At 43.3% G+C, this 26,708-nt stretch overlaps 1 protein-coding gene across 1 annotated transcript in view; it reads left to right on the forward strand.

The window, feature by feature from the left end:
* The first annotated feature begins 1,070 nt into the window (after positions 1-1,070).
* CD247 (CD247 molecule) overlaps positions 1,071-26,708 on the forward strand; it is a 53,666-nt gene continuing 28,028 nt past the window's right edge. The window contains exon 1 of the mRNA XM_060770588.2: positions 1,071-1,254. Coding sequence (XP_060626571.2) covers positions 1,197-1,254 — 58 coding nt within the window. The 5' untranslated portion in view covers positions 1,071-1,196. The remainder of the gene's footprint in view (positions 1,255-26,708) is intronic.

A 26,708-nucleotide genomic window follows, 5' to 3' on the forward strand; every position in this document is an offset into this window, starting at 1 on the left:
ACAAGTTGCTAGTGGCTAAGAACAACAAGCAAGAAATGAATACATGCTATGCCTTTTTGTGTGTGTGTCAGGAGCGACTTGAGAAACTGCAAGTCGCTTCTGGTGTGAGAGAATTGGCTATCTGCAAGGATGTTGCCAAGTGGATGCCTGGATGTTTTGATATTTTACCATCCTTGTGGGAGGCTTCTCTCATGTCCCTGCATGGGGAGTTGGAGTTGACAGAGGGAGCTCATCTGCACTCTCCCCAAATTCGAACCTCTGACCTGTCAGTTAGCGGTCCTGCCAGCTCAAGGGTTTAAACCATTGCGCCACCGGGGGCTCCATGCTATACCTAAACTCTTGGAGAGACCTGCAAAGTATCAACTACTAGCCATCCACTGCCACGTGTTGCTGTGGCCCAGTCTGTGTATATGTGTTTTGTGTGTATATATATTTGTGTATATATGTATATATGTGGTTTTGCGCATGCATTGTAATGTATTTTTTGGCTTTTAAAATCTCTTCTGCTGTGTGTTTTCAGTGTTTTATGAATGATGGTCACTTGTTGGACTGGTAGGTGTATTGTGCCCAGTGGTTTTTGAGTTATGTTAATCCCACAAACAAACATTACATTTTTATTTATATAGAGCAGTGGTTCTCAACCTGTGGGTTCCCAGGTGTTTTGGCCTACAACTCCCAGAAATCCCAGCCAGTTTACCAGCTGTTAGGATTTCTGGTAGTTGAAGGCCAAAACATCTGGGGACCCACAGGTTGAGAACCAATGATCTAGAGTATAAGCACGCTAAGCTTGCTATTTCTATATTTTTGTTTAAAAAAAACAAGTGTCTTCTAATGATCTGCTTGCAAAATCTGATTTTTTTTTTTTACATCTCCACACTAATATAAAAAAGGCAATTTAAATGGTCTTCTTTGACACTTTTACTATCAATATCAACTCAAAACTCATCAAGCAGCTCCTCCTCCGTGGCCCCCAAGTTCTGAAAGCTTCCTGATTGTGGAGCAAAAGGATGACTGTGTGTTTCAAGCACATTGCCAGCAGGTGGACTCTGAAAGATCTTATGGGCTTTGCACTTCCTGTGGAGACAGTGAGAAGAACAAAGGCTGTGAAGGTGTCTTTTCTTTTCCTTGCCCCACTAACGGCTAAATTGTAGCCTCCAGTCTCTCCCACCCCACCTTGTAACCTTGGGGGGAGCAATATGAAGTGGAAAAGAATACTGATCGCTGCCATCCTGCAGGCATGGCTCCCAATTACAGGTAAGTTTGCCTTTTCATATTATAGGAACTATTTTAAAATTCTCTTCTTTTTCTTTTTCTTTTGGAAATGGAGGAAAGGAAATGCCTTTATTGAAGGCAACCCTCTTGTGCTCCCAGGAGGGGAGTCTCTGTGTGAGCCAAGGTTTTTCCATGTGTCTTCTAGTTTGAGCTGGTTAGGCATGTGTTCAAGCCCTGCAGCCCCTGAAATGTCTTTTCAAAACTTGTGATTGTTGGGGAGCAGAGCTGGATTGAAAGATAGGGAGCGACTCCCCAATCTGCTGATGCCATGTCCTTGGCCAATAAGCAGGGCTTGCCCTACCATTAGGCGGCAACCTCAGGTAGCAGATTCCGGAGATGATGAAAGGAGGCCAAACTGTTAAGCCTTTGGATGTGTTAAGTTTACTGCCAGGAAGGAGGACCCTTTGTGGACTCTTTTGCTTTGTGATAAAATATCTGGCTTTAGATGCAATTATCTCAACCTTGTGATGGTAGTCAAGTGCCATTTGCTGCTGTGTCTCAGACTTCAAAATGTCTTAAGTAAGCCCTTTCTTGTAAGCCATGTTTTGAAGATGGCTGACGTGTTTAGGAAAGTATGGAGCCATTGTCCACCCACTGATATCTGCACTTCCGTTGCATTCATGTGAAGATACCCACTATTCAAGTTGGCTGGGTTACCAATGGTCCCAAATCCTCTTCCTGATGGGAACAAGTGCTGTCACGCTTCATATCTCCATGGGAAAGAGTCATTGCGCTCTAAGATTGTAAAGATATCTTGCTCCTCCAGTGGATATATTCCTCTCAAATATATTTTGCCTGTGTTGAATGAAAAGCTTGTCTATTTATTTAGCCCTGGAAGGGTAACAAGGAATCGGGAAAAGGATGTGTATTCCATTTTGGAATACTATAGGGACAAAAAAATAACAGTTCATTTACACCAACTTTGGAGTAAATACTTATGGACATGGGACTTCCTGGTGGCACAGCAGGTTTAACTGCTGAGCTGCTGAACTTGATGACCAAAAGGTTGGCGGTTTGAATCTGTGAGTGGTATGAGCTCCCATTGTTAGGCCCAGCTTCTATCAACCTAGAAGTTCAAAAACATGCAAATGTGAGTAGATCAATAGATACCGCTTCTGCAGGAAGGTAACGGAGCTCCATGCAGTCATGCTGGCCACAAGACCTTGGAAGTGTCTACGGACAACGTTGGCTCTTCAGCTTAGAAATGGAGATAAGCACCACCACCCAGAGATTGACATGACTAGACTTAAAGTAAAGGGAAAACCTTTACTTTTATCTTCCTTGAGACATAAGGGAACTTATTTCTTACTAACTAGCAGAGAATTGGGATTTATGTTTATATCAGTGATGCTTTTATTGCCTCATTTTAGGGTTTTCATGGAATTTAGAAGTGGTTTACCAGTGCCTCTTTCTGAATAGAACTAACAAGAGTTAATTTGTTTAATTACAGTTTGAATGCTGTAGTTAAATATCTTCTATAGCTGAGTCATAAATCAAAATAGAAAGTGTAGTCAAGAAATCAGAGAAAGACTTGGAGTTGGAAGGGCAGTGATGAACGAACTTAGATTAGATCCTCGAGTGTATAGATGTACCATTAAATACCAAAGTAAAAGTCATCATTGCCATGGTATTTCCAGTTTATCTGGATGATTCTGAAAGTAGAAGCTGACAGGAAGTGAATCAACTCATTAAAAATGTGATGCTGGAGGAGAGTTCTACAGATACCATGGATTGCCAAAAAGACAAATAAATGGGTTCCAGAGGAAATCTAATGAACTTTCCCAAGAAGCTAAAATGGCTATAGCAAGGATATACCATGCGACAAAGTGACTTGGAAAATATAATACTAAGTGAAGGCAACATCTACGAGAAAAAACGATAATGCTAGGTAAAATTGAAGGCAACGTAGAGAGACTTGTTAGAAAAGATGATAATGCTAGGTAAATTTGAAGGTAACATATTTTTGACACATTAACCTAATCCGGGAAGCAATGACCTTGAGGTTGCAACCAGCACAAGTCTGTTAATAGCATGTTTAGCGTGGTGATGGTGGTGTCTCTCATTCATAGGGTCATCACAAGTTGAAGCAAACTTGATTGCAATTAACACCAATACTTATTCTCTCAATAGATGTTAGAAATTAAGTTTTAATACCATCCAAAGGGATCAGTTTTTATTTTTGTCCTTCTGTGTTGATCAAGATATGTTTAAATACATGTGAAATATATTTAAAAAGCTGGCATTGTTTGTTCTTTGAGCGCTGGACTAGGACTCTGGAATCCCTGCTCAGTTGTGGAAACTCACTGGATGAACTTGAACAAGTCGCGCTTTCTCGCTCTCAGGGGGAAACAATGGCAACTTCCCTCTGAACAAACCGTGCTGAGAAAACTGTGTAATAGGGTGCTCCTAGGGTTGTCAAAAGTCAGAAACAACTTGGATGTTCAGAAAAATAAACAAACACAGGGCTCTTCCAGACAGGCCCTATATCCCAGGATCTGATTCCAGATTTTCTCCTTTAAACTGGATTATATGAGTCCACACTGCCAGATGTGCTGGGATAAACAGAAACCTGGGATCAGATCCTGGGATATAGGGCCTGTCTGGAAGGGCCCTCAGGCAACATTTTAAAACAGCTTTATTGTAATGCCACCAGTGTTCAATGTATTTACAAAATATTCTTTTAACAGCTATATGATATTGGGAAGGATATGTACATGGTACTTGCTAACTAAAATATTATTTGCCTAAATGTACTTAATTAGATCTGTATCAAAGATAGAGAGGTGAACAACCAAGGTGAGGTTGTTGGCCAATGTTATGGTCTTTGGGTGACCTGACAGCTGTTGGCTACCAAAAGTGCAGTATTTGAAGAAGAAAGCTGTGAAGCCTCTCAGAGTTTTAGAAAGTGGTCAGCTAATGAGGGATTTGGAATATGTTCAGTCGGTTCCAAATATGTGGTGTTAATAAATTATGAAAAATTTAATCTAGTTTATTCTGTAAATATATTAGTCATAATATGATCATACATTGGTGAAATTATTTTATGGTGCCCTTAATAACCCTTCCTGATTCAAATACTGCAAGATCCTTAAAGGGTTTAATCCAGTGGTTCCTAACCTGTGGCCGAAGAACTAAAATATGGTCTGCAGCCTCATTGTTACAACACTGTTGCAACGAGAGTGACTGGTGAGGTGAAACTCTCTTATAGTGCTGATGCTTATTAAATATGTTTTTCTGTGGGTGAGCAGATGGCGACTATTAGGTGGCATATGTTCTGTATCAGAAACTAGAGCTGATGTGGTCTATCCAATGCAATTTTCTCAATCAGCACCCCAAATAACCAAACCGAATCTAAAGTTGACCAAAAATGGATTCGTAACCCTTTTGGTACTACAGTAGAGTCTCGCTTATCCAGCCTTCGCTCATCCAACGTTCTTTATTATCCAATGCGGTTTGCATTCTGCCTGATCCACAGCTGTTTCAATACATTGTAATGTTTTGGTGCTAAATTTGTAAATACAGGAATTACTACATAACGTTACTGAGTATTGAACATAATTTTTGTCGATTTGTTGTAAAAAATGATGTTTTGGTGCTTAATTTGTAAAATAATTTGATGTTTAATAGGCTTTTTCTTAATCCCTCCTTATTATCCAACATTTTTGCTTATCTGCCGGCCCATTTATGTTGGATAAACGAGACTCTATCGTAATGTTTCAAAGTGGTCCCTGATTGTGTGGTTCCTGGTCAAGTGGTCCCTGGTCAAGTGGTTCCTGATAAAAAAGGTTGGGAACCACTGGTTTAATTGGTGCTTATTTCTTCCTTTCTTGCATTGAAAAGTTGCCTGGGAATCTGGAGAAGAGGAGGCCCATATCTCTCACATTTCCAGTTTTCCCCATCTGCCATAAGTTAGATTCTCAGTTGGATAAAATATGGGAGAGACAAAAACACATAAATATGTATGTGCCAAATAAAAACAAAGCAGGACTCATAGATCTGTGAGGTTTTTCCTTGATATAGTTCTGTATCTGCTTTTAGAAAGAAAGTGTTCATTCTGTGTCAGAACACTGATGTAAACTGGCAAAAAATTTACCCCTCTATCCTAATTTTATTTAAATATAAGAAAGGCTGCACAACACACCCGTGAAAAAATAGAAACATTAATTAGAAACACAAAGAGCGATCATGTTTTCTTAATCTTTAGCATACATATCATGTAACATCTAGCTTCATTCAAGTCTGTTTGTCCATAAGTCAACAAAAACAACAAGGAAGGGCAGCTTCTTAAGTAAACAACAGAAAATGAGTTCTAGTTGTATTTTGCAAGCTCAATGATTTGGAGATTGTTTTCATCTAAGTAAACAAAGGACGGTCACAAAACCTTCTGTTTTTAAAAATCCAATGTTTCTAATTCTTGTTAAACATTTTCTCAATTAAAAAGACATTTACCAAATGTATTCCTTTATTTATTTGCGGAATTCGTATACTGTCCTTCTCAACCCCGAAGAGCCGTTCACAGTGTTGGCAACAATTAAATGGAAACCATTGTAGATTTGATCAGAATCCATGCAGGGTTGATCAGATATCTGGTCATCAAAGCAATTTCTTAGTACAATAGACTCTCAGTTAACTGACAGGCAGAGGGATTGGTTGGTGTCTCATAAATATAGCTTCTGGTAGCTTGAGAGTTACTATTAAAAATAGACCTAACTAATATTGTACCCCTGGAGCCCCCGGTGACACAGCAGGTTAAAGCACTGAGCTGTTGAACTTGCTGACCAAAAGGTTGGCAGATCAAATCCGGGGAATGGGGTGAGCTCCTATTGTTAGCCCCAGCTTCTGCCAACGTAGCAGTTCGAAAACATGCAAATGTGAGTAGATCAATACGTATTGCTCTGGCGGGAAGGTAATGGCACTCCATACAGTCATGCCGGCCACATGACCTTGGAGGTATCTATGGACAACATCGGCTCTTTAGCTTATAAATGGAGATGTTCATCATTTCCCAGAGTCAGACATGACTAGACTTAATGTCAAGGGGAAACCTTTACTTTTAATAAGTTATCCCATACTATACCATACCCCAAACACTGTATTGCCTTGGTATTAATACTAAAACACAGGCATGAAGAACAAATAACGACAAAGTTGACATATAATGTAACAGAGCTTTACTGTATTTTATATGTCTTTTAATTTTTATTTAAATTATTTCTTTGATATTTTTTTTTGCCAGTTGCTTGTGGGTGGAGCTCTTCTTTTAAAAATGCCTTTCTGTGAAAATATCATAGTTGTAGAAGAGAAAGGAGCAATTAACAGAGATGAAAGGGGATAAAAGTGTAGAACGTAGTAAAATCTTTGTATAGATTGCATAATATATGTTTAAATATTTCTAGTATGTCTAATAAGTAGTTTTACAATTGACTTTATCAGACCAAGAAGCTACAGTTTGTCTGCTTTGTAATTAAAGTACTATATTTGAAAAAGATGAGATAGTTATTATGCCGTCAATACTCTATAATACGTCAAGCGGAGTGAGGCAGCCATCTCAGGCAGTTGGTTTACGATATCATGAAAATACATCATAGTGAGTGAATTTTTAGTTTATTTTGATTGCCAGAATAAGGGAGAGGCTGTTGTGGAATTTGCTTTCTCAGATGACTAGAATAATTAGATTTGCCATGTCAAAGATAGGCTTTCTCAGTGTTTGGGATGGTGGTGCTCCCTTTCTCAGGGCTTCCTTATGCAGAGAAGGGCTAGGGGAAGGCAATAGGGGAGGTGCTCTTCCAAGTACACATACTTTCCCCAGTGAATTTTCCTTCCATCCTCAAATGTTAGCATTGCAAACAGTATGACTTTGAAAATAGTTCCCACTACAGCTTTTTATATCCTGCCTTTTCCCCAAGACTAGGGCAAGGAAAGTGAGAGGGATTTTCTAGCTTCCTTAGAGACAACCACAGAGAATGTTTCTTTCTTATGTTCCTACCAACTATACTCGAGAAGCTTCTGGGACTGAGAGAAGGGCTCCTTCTTTGGATCTCAGAGTCACAATAGGCTCATACAGGAATCTAAAAGCTGTATAGGGATGTATAGGTCATAACCAGAAATCTGTGCCCAGAATTAGAGCAGCAAACATTCAACGTTATGTTGAGTATGTTTGCATTCCCTTGGCAACTGTGCTTGACCCTTTTCTTCTGGTGTCTAAAACATATTTCTAAATATGGGCCACAGATACAGATAAAGGTAATGGCTTCCCCTTTCATCTACGGCTCTGGAGGGTGGTGCTCATCTCCTTTTCCCAGCCATATTTCTATATATGGTTAAACTGTTGAGCTGCTGAACTTGCTGACTGGAAGGTTGGAGGTTCGAATCCACAGGATGGGGTGAGCTCCCACTGTTAGCCCCTACCTAGCAGATAAAAAACATGCAAATGTGAGTAGATCAATAGGTACCAACGCGGCGAGAAAGTAAATGTCACTCCACGCAGTCATACTGGCTACATGACCTAGGAAGTATCTGTGGATAACGCCAGCTCTTCGGCTGGGAAAGGGAGATGAGCACCACCCTCCAGAGCCATAGATGAAAGGGGAAGCCATTACCTTTATCTGTGTGTCTGTGTTTCATTGTTTCAAGGCACTGAATGTTTGCCTTGTGTCTCTGTATATGTTGGAATTCGCCCTGAGTCCCCTCAGGGAGATAGGGCGGAGTACAAATAAGTGTTGTTGTTGTTGTTGTTGTTGTTGTTGTTGTTATTTTACTGACACAAAAACACAGTATGTTACAGCAAACGAGATATATATGCTGGATTTTTATAATAATAATAATAATAATAATAATGATGATGATGATGATGATGTTATTATTATTACTATTATAAATGCTTGATTGCAGATTTAAAGAAATGTAATGCTAATAATTTTGTGACTTAAAGAAAATTTTGTGGGAGTTGGGCACGTCTTATTGGAGGTAATGCCCCATCTGATAGCTATATCTCTAGCCAGCTCTTGACAACTGTTTAACAAATGTCCATAAAATGTCTATGTTGTTGCTGCCATCTGTGGCAAGTTCAAAGCTAATAAACAGCACCATGCCCGTAATTGCTTGCTACCACTTACATCACCAATTGTTTCCCCCTCTTTGAAGAGAAGTCACTGATTTTGTGTGCTTTGCTCTCTGCCATCTTCATTTAATGCCATTGTACTAGAAAATCTGATTGCAGAAATATACACATTCACAGCTTTGAACTCCACACCCTCCAAAATTGCACTGAATCATCAAAGTTCTGACTGTTTTTGTTACAAAAAAACCATCCAGTTATAAAATTTCAAAATATGTATGAGTGTATGTAAACAATTGTTTGAAAGCTTGAGCACTAAAAACAGAAAAAGAAACTCCTTTGCACGATCTGATTCCTGTACCCTGAAAATGTTCTTATGTTCTTATAAATATATTCTTGATTAATGTGCAGTGGGGATACATGAAGAGCCAACCCTTGGTAATACATTGCAATCTTTAAAAAACTACTCTTAGGTTTTATCTCAGGATGGAATGGACAAACAAAAATAAAACCCAAAGTATTTTGAAGTGTCCCTGTTGCTAAAGCAACTTGGTTAACACTGCTTACCTTTCTAGCAGAACATAGTTTCCTCAAGTGAGGATGATTGTTCTATGCTCATTATCAATACAGAAAAAACAGTATAGGGTGAGTATCTCTTATCTGATATGCCTTGGAGTAGAAGCGTATTGGATTTTGGTATACCTGTATTTGTACTTGTCTACGTAAGTCCCTGGTGGCGCAATGGGTTAAAATCTTGTGCTGGCAGGACGGTTTGAATCCGGGAGCGCGGGTTGAGCTCCCTCTGTGAGCTCCAGCTCCCCATGCGGAGACATGAGAGACGCATCCCACAAGGATGATAAAACATCAAAACTTCGAGACGTACCCTGGGCAATGTCCTTGCAGACGGCCAATTCTCCCACACCAGAAGCGACTTGAAGTTTCTCAAGTTGCTCCTGATACAAAAAAAAGTGTACTTAATGGAATAGTGTGACTATAGGACCCTGTTCTAAACACAAAAATCATTTATGCTTCACATGCATTTTATACATATAGCTATAAGGGTGCTTTATACAATACTTTCATACTTTTGTGCTTGAAATTGTGTACAATAAACCACCAGAAATAAAAGGTTACTATTCCAAGCATGCCTATTTTGGAGTATTTTGAATTTTGGCATTCCGGAGAAGGGATGCACAACCTGTATTGCCTGGTTTCTTTAAGCAGATGAGTAGCTCTACCACCCCAGTTTTGAGTGACAGCCAAATTGTGCTCTCACATATACTATCATTGGAACACATCTGGTGGGACTGTGGCATAATCATATTCCCTACGTGATCCCTGACAAATTAGGATCATCGAGTGAAGGTAAAAATCATGAGAAAAAAGAATAACTCAAGGTGTTTTGATCACTCTCTCCCACAAGTTGCCCCACCACTTTGAAATATATACATTAGAATATATGTATGTGGGGATTCATCACAGTCTTAGATCAAAGTAATCTTTATAAACATATGCTCAGGCAACAGGATTAAAAATATCTTGTGTTTTTTAAATGTGGAGGTATTTTCCGACCCTGGTAGACATTGCGGTTTATGGAGAAATTGTGACTAGAATTTTAAAAGATAGTGAGGGTTTCAATATCCCTCCAATGGAGAAAAATTGCTTTTCTCCAAATGAGGCAAACCTACTGATAGGCAAAGCACATCACTTCTGTTTTGTTTCAACAGAACTCACTGGAAAAAAAGAGCAAATAGCATGTTATGGTGGTGGGGAAAAAAAAATATCCCAGTGGCCAAAATTTATTTGAACATCTTTTTTTGGCTGGTCTTTTTGTTGTTAAAAAGAAGTCATGTGGATGAAATTTGAGATAATTTGAGAAAGCAACTGTGCAGTGAAGATTGCCACTGAACTACATCGCAAGTCTGTTTCCTAAAATGTCATACCCTTATGGATGAAGGTTAATTGTGGGTACCTGCTTTCATTTCATTCCCCCCCCCCCCAAAAAAATCTGTTTTTAAAACAAACTAGAAAACTTTTACAGAATATTCCACGTTGGTTATCAAAAATTTGTGTAAACAAAAACTAGTGGGTTTTGTTTGTATACGTGTGTGGAGATGTTGTGTCATGTTAGATCATAAATTGGGGCAAGCAGAAATATCTGAGATATACTGGAAAGTCTGCATGCATATAAAACTGAGGCCAATTAGGGTAAAAAAATGGTTCAAAGTAGATTGACAATTATTTTAACCTACAGTTTTTTTAATCAACAGGAGGCACAAAATATTTCATTCTAAAATATACTGTAGTAAGGTTTTGTACTATCACTGCAAATATGGCTGATGTGAATATGTGTGTGTGTGAATCTACTGTCAATGTGGTGTGACCAGATGCACCCTGCTGAACCCCTCGCTCTACTCCACGTGGGGCTTGTTTACACAAGACACAATATCTGGATGCACTATGAATGGACCACTATCTATCCCCACTACCCCCAGCAAATTCCAGGAGTATTACAACATGGAGGAGGTGTGAGGTGGGCTACAACAGTCCAGGCTGTCTACACAAGCTGAAATGTGCTGCATCTGGGGCTGCTTCACAGCAGATTTACACAGGGCTGGATTGTCTGTGATCCAACTGACATAATGTCCTTTTATGAGAAATGTAAAATGGTCTTTCTTTGTCCATATGGATAAGCACCTTCAGCAGCTCATGAAGTAAGAGCGCACTCCAAAATTTCTCTCTCTCTGCTTCTCTCTTCTTCTTTCTGTGCACCTGTATAGATCAAGCCTGAACAAAAATGTAACAGTGCCCAAAAGTCCCAGGCTCAGCCATCTCCCCAGGTGTAGTCCAACCAATCAGCTTCATGCATCTTATTTTACAGTTCACACACACACACATTCACTGATTCCTTGCATGCTCCAACACAGGTGCCCTGTTCTGATATCAACAGAGGTGTCTGTGTGATCAGGAGGTAGTGATCTTCCTTCTTCCTGGTCACACAGGTGCCCCTTGTGATGCTTACAACAAACAATATACAGAAGCTCTCACAGAGATCTGTGCCCGGCTGAAAGTGGTGGTAATGGCAATGGCGACATGGACACAGTCCATTCTCATTTGCTGCACTGATGAATGCAAGGGAAGAGTGATGGCACCGGTGACTTTGCCCAAACAGCAGTTTAACCCTGTAAAACATGTGATCCTCACTGGTGGTCAGCAACATTAGGGGAACAGTCAAAAGTAATTTTGAGCTGAATCTGGGTTTCTTACTCAAGTAGATCCAACTAGTGTCTTCTCAATGGTTTCTCCTAGGCTCTGAAACTCCTTTCCTTGGGGAGGTTAGAATGGCCCCATCCTTGCTTTGCTTTCCTTCTGTCAGCAGAGAAATAAAACAGGATGTTATGATTGAAGATACTTAATTAACAGATGCTGTTTATTGAATGTCTACCTTTTAAGAGGTGCTGATCTGTTTAAGTTATATTGCTTTTTATCCTTTTAAAATGTGTGTTTTCAATGGTTTACTGTCATTAATATTATAATTCTGTTTTAACGCAAATCATTTGTGTGCTTCTAACTAAACTATAATACATTCCCTGATTAGAGGGAAATATGGGCATAAATAAAATTAATAACAGCTGTAACAACAGCAGCAATGCTTTTACTGTGAACAAACAATGGGCCCTGGACACCATATTCTAAGTGAATGTGTTTACACCAGGGTCCGGTTGGTGAACCTTGGCATTCTAATAAACTGCCAAATCAGCCTTGCTAGATTCACATTTGCCTTTCCCATCTGTGACCCATGATTCCTTCCAGGAAGAAGAGGCCTTGCATAATAGAGCATATACACAGGGACCTACAAACCCTAATGGGGGTTGTGATCTGTATTGCAATGGTCACATTCCTCTCCGTCTTAAATTCTTTCTCTTCCATTATATTTTGGATTGGTATGAGGGGCAGTCCAACTTTGTCACTGGGGGGATTTGCAATTGGCATGGTAATTAATTTCAGTTGGTATATATCAGAAGCTGCGTGTCATGTCACGTTTAGTTTCCTGCTGGGCCAACAGCTAGCACCTGCACGCTGTCTTCTGCTGGGAGTCTAGGCAGTTTGTGTGCGGTGGAGGGAGGGGGGATTGGGTTCCACAGACACTTTTTTTAAACCCCCAGTTTTAGGTATGCTCTGATATATCATTCACAAACGTGTCTTTTGCATTACGAATAGACATACAGATTAAAAAACACACAATATACTATTCACATCCACATATCTACTGAACATTTTGTTGCTTCATCTGCTGGAGAAAAGGATACTTGAAAAAAAAACCCTTGACCCCAGCACAAGTTTGTGAGAACATATTCCCCCCCCCCCCCCATGTGATTGGGCTGCAATTCCTGTCAATCTCAGGCAGCATAGCCAATATTGAGGGATGATAGGCGCTGCAGTCCAGAAACATCGGGAGTAACATTCTCTCTCACTGCTATACCTCTATACACTCCTTACAGGTTGATGAGTAAAAAGGTAAATTGAGTAACAACATACAGAAAGCTAAACCGTTGTTTCAATGCATATTTTGGAGGCATGCACAAATTCTGCTTCCCCTGCCAGAAAATGTAAGAATTTCATCCTTCTCTTTGTAAAAATGGTGCTGACTGAAATCTTTTATGGAGACTTATGAGTGTAATCCTATTCATGGACCCCCCCCCCCCCCCCGGGTGGCACAATGGGTTAAACCAGTGGTTCTCAACCTTCCTAATGCTGCGACCCCTTAATACAGTTCCTCATGTTGTGGTGACTCCCAATCATAAAATTGTAGGCCTATCAATTCTGCTTGCTGTAATCGTATATTTAGAAACTTAAAAATATACCTCTGATATACAGGCAGTCCCAAAGTTAGAAATGTCCCACTTACAAACAACTCCTAGTTAACAACAGGGTTGAGACAACAGGAAGTGAGAGAAATCTGCCCCTCTGGGGCAGCTTACCCCTGAAAGAGTTATCATGGGGAAAATGTGTCTCCACTAAAGATTTATCACTAATCCTTGTTTCCATGACAAGCCAAATGTTGAATTTCAACATTACGTCCCACAAAGACCAAAAACTTAGGATCTTTAATTTCAAAAGAATCTTCTTGATTTTTTCTTATGTTTACTTTTACGTGAAATTTATTTTGGCATTTGTATTTGCATTGCTGGTGTCTCAGGACAATAAATTTATTTAAATTTTAGGAGCAATATGTGACCATATAAGATACAGTTGAAAGAAAAGTTTTAGCTACTAAGTGCATTGCGGCTTAGTACTCATTCTGGGTTGCTGCTATGCCCCTTTATTAACATTTGAAGCCTAGATTATATGGTTGGATTGGTTGGTTATATAGTTTATCATAAGAAATATCTACCCAATTAAGATTGTCTGAGTTAGCCATTAGAAAAGCTGAAGCTGGAGGATGAAAGCTTTATGGCATGGTGAAAGATTCCTGAACTTTCCAGATGTTCATTAATTGCACCTGTTGTCATGCCTGGTCATTGGTAAGGCTGGCTAGAGATGGCTAAATCCAGCGTTTTAATCCAGGGTTAAGCTATGCATCGAGGGCAGTTGTTCTCAACCTGTGGGTTCCCAGATGTTTTGGCCTTCCACTTCTAGAAATCCTAACAGCTGGTAACTGGCTGGATTTTGGAAAGTTGTAGGCCAAAACACCACACAGCCATATAACCCAAAGCAGAAAATCCCATAATATCTACTTTGGACTGGGTTATCTGAGTCCACACTGCCATATAATTCAGTTCAAAGCAGAAAACTTGGAATTTTATTCAGCTGTGTGCAATGGACCTTTAGGCAAAGGTAAAGGTTTTCCCCTAATGTTAAGTCTAGTCGTGTCTGACCCTGCGGGTTGGTGCTCATCTCCATTGCTAAGCCGAAGAGCTGCCGTTGTCCGTAGACACCTCCAAGGTTATGTGCATGGAGTGCCATTACCTTCCTGCCAGAGCGGTACCTATTAAACTACTCACATTTGCATCTTTCCGAACTGCTAGGTTGACAGAAGCTGGGGCTATCAGCGAGAGCTCACACCACTCCCTGGATTAGAACCTGCGACCTTTTGGTCAACAAGTTCAGCAGTTCAGTGGTTTAACCCACTGTGCCACCGGTGCCCTAATCATTCCTAAATTGGTAGCACCGATTTCCAACTGTACATACAAAGCTTGAGATTATCTCTTGAGCTATGCCTAGTCAACATAGCATTACAATTAAGAAATAGATTCCACTGCAGACCACAAAAACCAGTGTAGGCTTGGAAATGGTGAACTGGAATCACTGAGTGTTGATTAAAATTAGTATGGCAGTGTGTTGTGACAGTTTCAAAGCGTGTAACCCAAGGGCATGAGTAAGAGATACCAAGAAGTGTCCCTCAATGTTAATAACAATTCTAGGAATGGGCATGGGCAGCTCTGCCTTGCCATGGTTTTAGATTCCCATTTCAGCGTCTTACTATTTTTAACCTTGGCAGCCTTAGAATTGGCTATGTTGGTGACAAATTAAAAAAACTTGAAAAATAAGGTGGGGAATGAAAATAGATACAACTGCTTCTTCTCACAGGAATGTATATAGTACTGTTTTAGCGGCAAAGCAGTTCTCGGATTTCATCTTGTGCACATCTTTAAGAACATAAGAAAAACTGAACTGTGTGTCAAAGGCCTATCTCAGAAGTGGGCACTCTGTGGATCTCAAAATGTTGCTACATTGCATCTCTCAGCATGCCTCACATTGCCTTTGCTGGCTGAAGATACTGGGAGGTACAGTTCAACAACACCTGAGCACTTTGCAGAGTTCCCTCTGACTCAGATCTAATCCAGAATCCTGTTCCTAAAGTAGACAAAGATGTCTGTTGGAAGAAAGATGTAAGTATCCTTCTGCTCTTGATCCTCAGCAGTTGATGAAACGTATACTGCTTTAGATACTAGAAATAAGACAAGTCATCTGGCAATATATTGTCTTTCTTGACTTTCCCTAATCTTATTTCAAAAGCATGTAGCTTAGCAGTCTTCTCTACATCTTATAATATGGACCCCTTGATAACAACACCAAGTAGATGCTGGTGGCTTCTATGTAAACATTCTGGGTTTTTGTCCAAACTTTAAAGAAGCAATCTGAGATTTTGCATAGCTCCTTATCCACAAAACCATTAGTAGTTTTCATTATGGAAGAAAGGAGCCCCCGGTGGCGTAACGGGTTAAACCCTTGTGCCGGCAGGACTAAAGACCGACAGGTTGGAAGTTTGAAGTCGGGGAGAGTGCTGATGAGCTCCCTCTGTCAGCTCCAGCTCCCCATGCAGGGACACGAGAGAAGCCTCCCACAAGGATGGTAAAACATCAAAAACAGCCGGGCATCCCCTGGGCAACGTCCTTGCAGATGGCCAATTCATTCACAACAGAAGCGACTTGCAGTTTCTCAAGTCGCTCCTGACACACACAAAAAAATTATAGAAGAAGATGGACAGGAAAAGAGGACAGTATCTCAGAATGCACCTTACCCTTTCAAATAGTTTATGCAACGTAGAAATGGTGTTTGGGTGCCAGCCAGGCCTGTAGCCAGGATTTCGATGGGGGGGGGGGGGCTGAGTCTGAGTGAAAGAGGGTCTAGCCTAGCAAACCTTTTGTATCGTTACCCAAATACCCCCATGCATATGGGATATATTGAGTATGGTGATCAGATCATGATATGAATAAACATAACAGTTTAAATAATACACCAGTAAGGCCTTTTCGCGTACCACCATGAGAATTTCGGGGGGGCGGGGGGCTGAAGCCGCTCAAGCCCCCCCTCCCCCCCCCGGCTACATGCCTGGTGCCAGCAAACACCCAACTGTGCCACCTTCTGGAACAAGGTCTTATCGTTCCAAAGATGCAGATCTCTGCAATATAATATTCCTGCACAATTAAGCAGTAATGATCAGGCACATCCCTTGTATCCAATATTTTCTGCAGATCATGATTGCAAGGGTAACAAAGAATGTACTGGTAAAGATGAGAAAACACATTAAATGCCAGTAGAGCAGTGGTATAGTATGTTGCTTAAAGAAAATCTGGAAACGCTTAAATCATCAGTTTTAAGTAGCCCTGCAAATATCTCAGATACTTTTCTTTACTTGGTTATGCCACTTATATCTTATATTTATATTTAAACAAATGAAGCTATTGTGAGAAAGAGAAAATAGTCTAACTAGTAAAACAGGGTTATTTATTGTGTATAAACCGAATTAGCCTTGCTGCTTGCTGCTGCCGCGGTCGAGGAGAGACTGCATACGGCCCCCTGAGGAGGGTGCTCACCAGCGCTGCTGCGGGCCTCCTGGCTGGCCGACGGTCCCGCCGCCGCCTGGGCCTGGGACCACTGCGTCTGGCCCGGCGAGAGCTCTGTCGCGGCCGCCGTCGCGGCCGCCATCTTGCCCGCCCCAGGTCCTAGTGCCGCCGCGCTTGGCGAAAAGCCTCGCGCTTGGCGAAAAGCCTCGGCGTTGGGGGCCTCTTGAGCTCAGGGAGGACTCGACCGGACGCCTCTGCCACTTCCACAGCTGCCGGATCACCACCAGGCGCGGCTGCCGCGGCTGCAATTACCGCGGCCGACACCATCATTGGGCCGCTGCCAGTGCTGTCGCCCGGAGGAGATCGCTGCCTCCTGCCCGGAAGGGATCGTTGCTTTGCAGCGGGCCCTGCCACCGGGAGGTGCTGGGCCGGCCAGACCATCGCCAGGCCGCCGCTGGACCGCAGCCACCAGGCCGCCACGGTCGCCGCGGCTGCCGCGACTGCCAGTACCATCAGGCCGCGGCTGACACCAGCGTTAGGCCTCTGCTGCTTAGGCCGCTGTTGCCGCCGCCCAGACAGGGACGGAGTCACCGCCAGGCCGCCGCTGTTGCCTCCATTAAGCCGTGGCGGTAGCTAGACCGCAACTGCAGTGAGGCCGCCACTGCGGCCCCCTACCATCAGGCCGCTGCGGAGTGGTGGCCTCCTTTGCCGCTAGGCCGTTGCCGCTGCCGCCCGACGAGACTATTACCATCCCGTGGGACTGGCCGAACGATCGCCGGACTGTCGCCATTGCCGTGGCTGGGGGGCCGTCGCCGCTTTTCCATCTTATGATCCAGCCCCCTCTTCCATCAGGCGGCTGTGGACTCACCCTCTCCTGCCCAAACTCCACCAGGGCAAAGCGACGAGTTGGGTAGATCCTTGTGCTGACCGTCTTTGTGTGGACCTCTATAAGATATTGTGTACTGACCTTCTCGTGGAGACCCACGTGTAGACCCTTGTGCAGCCCTTTTATGTAGATTCTTGTGTAGACCTTTAAGCTTGTGTAGACCTTTAAGCTTGTGTAGACCTTAAGCTGGCCTCTCTTACGTTGTTACTCGTTGAGTAAGAGTGTGATTGACCATCCGTGCTGCCCTACCCCCGAGTTATCATCTCCGGAAGCCCCATCTGCTTGTATACCAACCGTCTAGAGACTCACCGGGGTCATAGCAATATTTAGCTAACTAACACCATCCCACCCCCATAAGAGGGTGGTCATATATGACCAACTAGTACATTCCTGGTTGTCATCTGTTATCTGTCGCCAATGTGATAAGAACGAAATAGAGCACTCAGGCGCCTGCCATCTGCTGCTAGATTGCACCAGCACTTACGCCCCTTCCCCGTCCCTCTGTGCCGCACTTTAATTATCGTTGAAGAGAGCACTTTAGACCTAGCACTTTATAATGTGCCTGACGGCACGTAGTGTTGCTGCTGACTGAATACGATCACTGACGAGTTGCTCCTAATCTGTGCACTTTAAGAACTATTCCCATTGGAGTAGCCGGAACATTGACTACCACCTGTATCGCTGCTACCCATGTGGTCCCCCGTCCCCTTTTGTGTACTGTCTCTGTTGCTCTTGTGTAGCGGAGGGGGCAGAGGAGGAAGTGGGTTGGAGCTTGTGAATGAAGGTGTGGTGGGGAGGGGGGAGGAGGGGGGGAGAGGATGCTGGCAAGAACCAAAAAACCTAATAAGGAGCGAAGTAGAAAGTAATCTCTTGGCTCCGGACTGCGGCATGGAGGGGGGGAGGTGTTCCACTAGCCGAGGGGCCCCCATAGAGGTCGTGGTGGGAAGGAGGAGATGCGGGAAAAGGAGACCTCGAATTCGGCCTAATTCGGACCGCTTATCCAAATTAACAATTCCCAATCGGTCTCCTAAGGTAAATTGGTGTAACCAGGTGAGCGGGCCCTCTGGCTTGAAGGTGGTGTTGTTGAACGCCAGATCTGTCAACGGAAAAACGACCTGGATCCAGGATTTAATCCTGGAGGAGCGGGCAGATCTGGCGTGCATCACGGAGACCTGGCTGGATGAAGCGGGGGGCGTAAACCTCTCCCAGCTTTGTCCTCCAGGCTTCTCCGTGCAACACCAACCAAGAGCCGGAGGACGGGGAGGCGGTGTCGCAGTGGTCTATAGAGATTCCATCCATCTGACCAGGAGCCCCATCCCGCAGACCACAAATTTTGAATGCGTCCACCTGAGGGTGGGTGACCGGGACAGAATAGGGATTCTGCTAGTGTACCGTCCACCTCGCTGCACTACAGTCTCCCTACCTGAGCTAGCGGGGGTGGTCTCGAGCCTGGCGGTGGAGTCCCAACGGCTTCTTGTGCTGGGGGACTTCAACATCCATGCCGAGGCAACCCTCACAGGAGCGGCTCAGGACTTCATGTCCACCATGGCAACCATGGGGCTGTCCCAACGAATAACTGGCCCCACCCACTGTGCTGGACACACATTGGACTTGGTCTTCTGCCAGGGATGGGAGCAAGGTGGCGGCGTGGAGGAGTTGTCTATCTCTCCGTTGCCATGGACCGACCACTTCCTGATTAGATTTAGGCTCACTGCGCCCCCTAACCTCCGCAAGGGTGGAGGACCCATTAAGATGGTCCGCCCCAGGAGGCTAATGGATCCGAATGGATTCCTGACGGCTCTTGGGGAGTTTCCCGCCACCTCGGTAGGTGACCATGTCGATGCCTTGGTCGCTCTCTGGAATGGGGAGATGACCAGGGCAATTGACAGGATCGCTCCGGAACGTCCCCTCTCAAGTAACCGAGCTAAACCAGCTCCTTGGTTCACTGAGGAGCTGGCAGCGATGAAGCGAAGGAAGAGGGTTCTAGAGAGCGTGTGGCGCTCGGACCCAAGCGAGCCAAATCGAACACGGTTTGTGTCCTTTTTAAGGGCATATGCCGCGGCAATAAAAGCCGCAAAGAAAACTTTCTTTGCGGCCACTATTGCGTCTGCAAAAAACCGTCCGGCGGAGTTGTTTCGGATTGTCAGAGGTCTTTTAACTCCTCCTATCTCAGGTGGGAGCCCTGACAATGCGGCAACGCGCTGTGAAGCATTTGCTCGGTTCTTTGCAGACAAAGTCGCTTTGATCCGTTCTGGGCTGGACGCCACATTAAATGCAGTCTCCGTGGATGTGACACAAGCACCTGCTTGTCCGATTTTGTTGGATTCTTTTCAGTTTGTGAAACCCGAGGATGTGGACAAGATACTTGGAGGAATGAGACCCACCACATCCATCCTAGACCCCTGCCCATCCTGGCTTCTGAAGGAGGCCAGAGGGGGATTGGCCGAGTGGGTAACGGTGGTGGTTAATGCCTCCCTCCGGGAAGGCAAGATTCCAGCGAGCCTAAAACAGGCTGTTATAAAGCCGCTGTTGAAGAAACCATCACTTGACCCCACTGAATTGGACAACTTTCGGCCTGTTTCCAATCTTCCCTTCTTGGGCAAAGTCATGGAAAGCGTGGTGGCCTCACAACTCCAGGTATTCTTGAGAGACACGGATTATCTGGATCCGGCACAGTCTGGTTTCAGACCGGGACATGGTACCGAGACGGTCTTGGTCGCCTTAGTGGATGATCTGCGCCGGGAGCTAGACAGGGGGAGTGTGTCCCTGTTGGTGCTCCTGGACCTCTCAGCGGCCTTCGATACCGTCGACCACGGTATTCTTCTGGGGCGCCTTGCAGAGATGGGTCTTGGGGGCACTGCTTTGCAGTGGCTCCGGTCATTTCTGGAGGGCCGTACCCAGATGGTGTTATTGGGGGACTCCTGTTCAACGCCACAGCCGTTGACCTGTGGCGTTCCTCAGGGCTCCATCCTGTCCCCCATGCTGTTTAACATCTACATGAAGCCGCTGGGTGAGATCATCCGGAGTTTCGGGGTGCGGTGTCACCTGTACGCAGATGACGTCCAACTCTGTCACTCCTTTCCACCTGCTACTAAGGAGGCCGTCGAAGTCCTGAACCGGTGCCTGGCCGCTGTAACGGTCTGGATGAGGGCGAACAAACTGAAACTAAATCCAGACAAGACAGAGGTACTCCTGGTCAGTCGCAAGGCCGAACAGGGTATAGGGTTACAGCCTGTGCTGGACGGGGTCGCACTCCCCTTGAAGGCGCAGGTTCGCAGCTTGGGTGTGACCCTGGATTCATCGCTGAGCCTGGAGCCCCAGGTCTCAGCGGTGACCAGGGGAGCATTTGCACAGCTTAGGCTCGTGCGCCAGCTGCGCCCGTATCTTGGGAAGTCTGACTTGGCCACGGTGGTACACGCTTTGGTCACATCCCGCCTCGACTACTGCAACGCTCTCTACGTGGGGCTGCCCTTGAAGACGGCCCGGAAGCTTCAGCTAGTCCAACGCGCGGCAGCCATGTTGTTAACAGGAGCAGGGCGCAGAGAGCATACAACGCCCCTGCTGTCCCAGCTCCACTGGCTGCCGATCTGCTACCGGGCCCAATTTAAGGTGCTGGTGTTATCCTACAAAGCCCTAAACGGTTCCGGCCCAAAATACCTTGCAGACCGCATCTCGGCCTACGAGCCCACGAGGACCTTGAGATCATCCGGGGAGGCCCTTCTCTCGGTCCCGCCCGCCTCACAGGCACGTCTGGCGGGGACGAGGGAGCGGGCCTTCTCGGTGGTGGCCCCCCGGCTGTGGAACGCCCTCCCTGCTGAAGTTAGACAGGCGCCCTCCCTGATGGCCTTTCGGAGGAGCCTGAAAACATGGCTCTTCGAGCAGGCCTTCAACTGAGTGTATCATTGGAACGTTACTGGAATGGATTATGACTATGAAATTGACTATGACCCCAGGTTTTTGACGAAGCGGATTTTTAGTGTATGTTATGTAGTAGTAGTTTGGTATGTGTTGTCGTGATTTGCTGTACACTGTCTTTTCCATGTTGTTGTTCACCGCCACGAGTCGCCCTAGGGCTGAGAGTGGCGGTCAATAAGTGCAAATAATAAATAAATAAATAAATAAATAAATAAACAATGAATTAGGGATGATAAACAATGAATTAAATTAGTTGACTATCATGAAATGACACAATGCAACCAGATGCTTGTCTTCTCAGAAGAAAATTTCATTGAACATTATTGGGGGTCAGTAGGGCTTACGCTAATTTAATTGGAAATGCCTTCACTTAATACAGCGTTTCTCAACCTGGGGGTCGCGAGGGAGGTGTCAGAGGGGTTGCCAAAGACCACCAGGAAACACAGTATTTTCTGTTGGTTATGGGGGTTCAGTGAAGAAAGTTTGACACAATTCCATCGTTGGTGGGGTTCAGAGTGCTCTTTGATTGTAGGTGAACTATAAATCCCAGCAACTACAACTCCCAAATGTTAACGTCTGTTTTCCCCAATCTCCACCAGTTCACATTTGGGCATATTGAGTATTTGTGATAAGTTTGGTCTAGTACCATCATGGTTTGAGTCCACAGTGCTCTCTAGATTTAGCTGAACTACAACTTCAAAATTCAAGTATATTCTGTTGGTCATGGGAGTTTTGTGTGCCAAATTTGGTTCAATTCCATCATTGGTGGCATTCCGAATGCTCTTTGATTGTAGGCGAACTATAAATCCCTGCAACTATCACTCCCAAATGACAAAATCACCCCCCCCCCCAACACCACTAGTATTCAAATTTAGGCGTATCAGGTATTTGTGCCAAATTTGTTCCAGTGAATGAAAATGCATCCTGCATATCAGATATTTACATTACGATTCGTAACAGTAGCAAAATTACAGTTATGAAGTAGCAACAAAAATAATTTTATGGATGGGGGTCATCACAACATGAGGAACAGTATTAAGGGATTGCGGCATTAGGAAAGTTGAGAAACACTGACTAAATATATTTACTAAAATATATTTTTCTTGCTTCTGTCAATGCCTCTTAATGCATTCATCTAAATTGCAGCAACTAAGCTGAAAGTATGTGTGGAAAAAATGACCCATGGTCACCTGCATCATATGTTTTGCTACAGGGGAAACATTTAGCCAAGAACGAGATAATTCACTGTTATTCACTCAGTACTTTGTTTACTGAGACTTCTATTCAAGTCTCTGGCTACTTTCCCCAAGACTCAGCAGAAAGCCTTGGTGCCGGTAATCTTTGTGTCAGTAAGCAGATGACAAACTGTATTGTCATTTCAACTGAAACCACCCACACTTCTCTGGTTAATCCGGGGTGAACTTGTTTATTATTATATACCAGTTTTATACCCAGGGAAGCTTGTTTTCTTCATCTCATATAATAACTGCTGTAGAGTGAAGGTGGGACTGACAGCACCTGCTGATAGAAATGACAGACAGCTTCATTTGGACAACAGGAAAATCCGTTGGAAAAGGTTAGCGGCCATAGTGGGATAAAAACAACAAGTGGAGAATTAAATGCTTGGGAATCTGTTTATCAGGCTTCGGTGTTCAGTGGAATTAAAGGTTTTATCAAACACCTGGTATCTATCTCGGTGCTGCCCCATTATTGCTGTTGTGTGCCTTCAAATTGTTTCCAACTTATGACAACCCCAAGGCTTCTCTTGGCAAGATGTGAATATGTGTAACTGTAGGTTTCTATGGCTGAGTGGCATTTGAGCTCTGGTCTCCAGAGTTGTAGTCCAATTCTCAAACCATTATACTATGCTGGTGCTTCCCCATTACTACTTTTGTTCTGTATCCGTGCTGAATGAGTTAATTGAATTTATTGAAATTTCAAGATATGTAAAAAGAGTCAAACAATGTAAATATGGAGAAAAGGGTTAGTTAAACCCAAATCAGATTTTTTTATTGTGTCAGAGCGACTTGAGAAACTGCAAGTTGCCTCTGGTGTGAGAGAATTGGCCGTCTGCAGAGACATTGACCAGGGGATGTCTGGATGTGTTACCATCCTGTGGGAGGCTTCTCTCATGTCCCTGCATGGGAAGCTGGGCTGACAGATGAGAGCTCACCTCATCTCACAGATTCAAACCGCCAACCTTCAGGTCAGAATTTCAGCTGGCACAAGGGTTTAACCAATTGCACCAAGCCGGCTCCAACACAATTCAGATATACAGAATTAACAGTATACAGAATTCATGATGTTGCATAGCATTGAGTGCAAAAGACCAGATGGTCCAAGATTTTGTTCCTATCCTTTCCAATTTCCTGAACGCAGCAAATATGAGATCTGGATATGAATGGTTTCAATGCATCACTCTTTGTAGTGTTGAACGGAAATTTCATGGAGGGACAGAAATGATGTCTGGGATAACAATGCACCAATTTTACAAACATCCATAACAACACCTTTAATGACCAAACATGTTTTTACAAAGCCTGAGAGCAGGCTTTGAAGGAACAAGTCCTTTTCATCAGTTAACATAATTCAAAGCTAATCATCCTTAATATCATGATCAAATTTTGAAATTTGGGAATTGGGAGCCCTTGAAATTCTCAATTGCTGTGATTGAGAATACTATCCTTATTCCCCAAATGTAGCCAATATATGACTATCCTTGATATTCTAGCTTTCTGAAAACAATAAGGGGACTATCACAAAATGTAAAAGACCTGTTATCTATAACTGAAACACAGTGTTGATAGAGTTATCCTTCATTGATGTGAAAGTGATCTAAGATAACATCTGTCATCATGTTTTATGATAGCAAATTCCATAAAATATGCACTGGCTGCAGAAATGCTCTTTTATTTGTCCTGAATTTACCACTGATCAGCTTTGTCAGATGATCCTGAGTTCTAGTATTATTAATAATGGTAGAAAACACCCCCCTCCCCAATTCCAGATCTTGATCCATTTTCTTTAAGCCACACATAATTAAATTTTTGCATGTTCAGCTGTTGTTCTGTATCTGCATTGTGGAGGTAATAATAAATGTCTTATCTTAGAAAAACTCTTGAAGGATTGTTGAGATAATATGCAAGTCTGAAGCACCTTCAACACTATATAAATCCTAAGTATTATTATTGCAGTATAGAAGCTTTAAAAAGATATTTTAACAATCCTATGTGTGCGTACCTGAGAACAAGTCTAAATGAACAATTATCTCTGTGTTCGTATATACAGAATTATGTTGTAAAATCCCCCAAAAACTAAAAAGAAAATATAAAATGCCACCCACTACTGTTTATTTTCATTCTCTGTGCATTTTGTCTCAATTTGCCAAATCCACCAATTCCTACAATAGCTTTTTGTGCAAATCCTACCATTATTACACTGCTTCAAAGTAATAAGTTTCTGCATGTGTCTTCTTTTGTCATGTCATGGTATTCTTGTTCATTTGTTCTTCTCGATATTCAAAGAGATCCGTGCTATGTATCGTATATATAACTTACACATATCTGACTTAAGGATGCTATTATTGGCTCCTAGTATCCACATTAATAGCCTGAAAGCACTAAGGACTTCATCAGATGGGTGGGCGGGGGGACTTACCCAGTTCCCTACTGTCTTTCCCCGTCTTCTGCAATGGCCATCCCTCCCATGTCCTTTCCCCTTCTTTCTCCATTTTTCATCCACTTTCTCCCACTTTCTCGGGTTTGGAGTCGGATAACACCTGACTCCTGAAGATGACCTTCTGGCTCCATTTCCATGTGCTTTAAGCCACACATAATTAAATCTGTGATCTGTGAAGTTAATCAGGGTCAAGCCAGGATAGTACATGGATGGGAGGCTGCTAAAGAATGCCAGGTGCTGTAGGCAACGTTTCAGAAGAAGGAACTGGCAAAACAACCTTTGAATATTGCCCAAGAAAACTGTACCAAATTCTTGGAGTCATCTCAAGTCGACAGGCAACTTGAACGCACACATACACACACACACATTTACCTTACTTGTATACTGGATGACATACTGTTAATGTCATATGCATGCATTGATTTGCCTTGTACTTACAAGTGCCTTTTTAGGGCATTGCAGAGATTCTTCCTTCTACAGCATTCAGACCCCACCAGGCTTATCATAGAGCTTATCATAGAGCTTATCATAGAGCTTATCATAGAGCTTATCATAGAGGATCAAGGATAGGGCTCACTATGTTTCCATAGCTAGATAATAAGTAATTACATCAGTGCCGAGATCCACCAGGAATCCTCTTCTCTGGTCCTTTGGATGTCTCAATGTTGCTGTCATCACTTTGTGTCTGCTGGAAGGACATTAGCTGGATGTTTCTTTGATCTTGCCTGCTCCATCCAAGGCATGGGGTGGCTGTCCAGCCGCAGCTTTAGTGACTGTATAACAAGTCTGGTGGTGAAAGGCTCAATTTAGCATGTCTGAGAATAGAACTGCTGTGCTGCCCTGAACAGAACTAGTTTTTGTTTTCTTTTTCCATACAGAAATTCTTTTAAACTGACCTATGACCATCATTTAGAGATATGTTGTTTTCATGTGCTCGGTGATATTGTAGGTCTAGGATGACACATATGAGGGGCCGTAATGCAGTTTAAATTCTATTAGCAACACCAAAAATAATCTGGCTACTTTGAAATAAATTCTATTTGGTCTAAGTCATATTTGAAACCATAAAAATGAAAAGAGGTCAGCTGAAGTGGATAAAAAAGAATTTCAGACAGCAAAAGTATGGATTTAATGTGTTGTTGAAGGCTTTCATAGCCAGAATCACTGGGTTGCTGTGACTTTTCCAGGCTGATTGGCCATGTTCCAGAAGCATTCTCTCCCGATGTTTCACCCACATCTATGGCAGGCATCCTCGGGTTGACGCAACCCCTCAACTTCAGAGGATGCCTGCCATAAATGTGGACGAAATATCAGGAGAGACTGCTTCTGGAACATGGCCACACAGCCTGAAAAAGTCACAGCAACCCAAAAGTGTGGATTATACTTTTAATCCAAATAGACAGCAAGTATGAACAGAGATGTGTTTCTCCTCTTCTCATTTATCTAGGTGTCTTGTGAGTACAGTATATAGGTAAATTTTACTTTCAAGGGAATTAACTGTTCTATTGGTATTGTGTGGGCATTTTAAAACATGGTTGTGAAGGTAGAATCTCTGTGGCAAATGCCATTCCAGACAATACATGAAATGAGAAACATGTGGTACTGCAGT

The sequence above is a fragment of the Anolis sagrei genome, chromosome 3 (genome assembly GCF_037176765.1).
Source record: "Anolis sagrei isolate rAnoSag1 chromosome 3, rAnoSag1.mat, whole genome shotgun sequence".
In the NCBI taxonomy this organism is placed as follows: Eukaryota; Metazoa; Chordata; class Lepidosauria; order Squamata; family Dactyloidae; genus Anolis; species Anolis sagrei.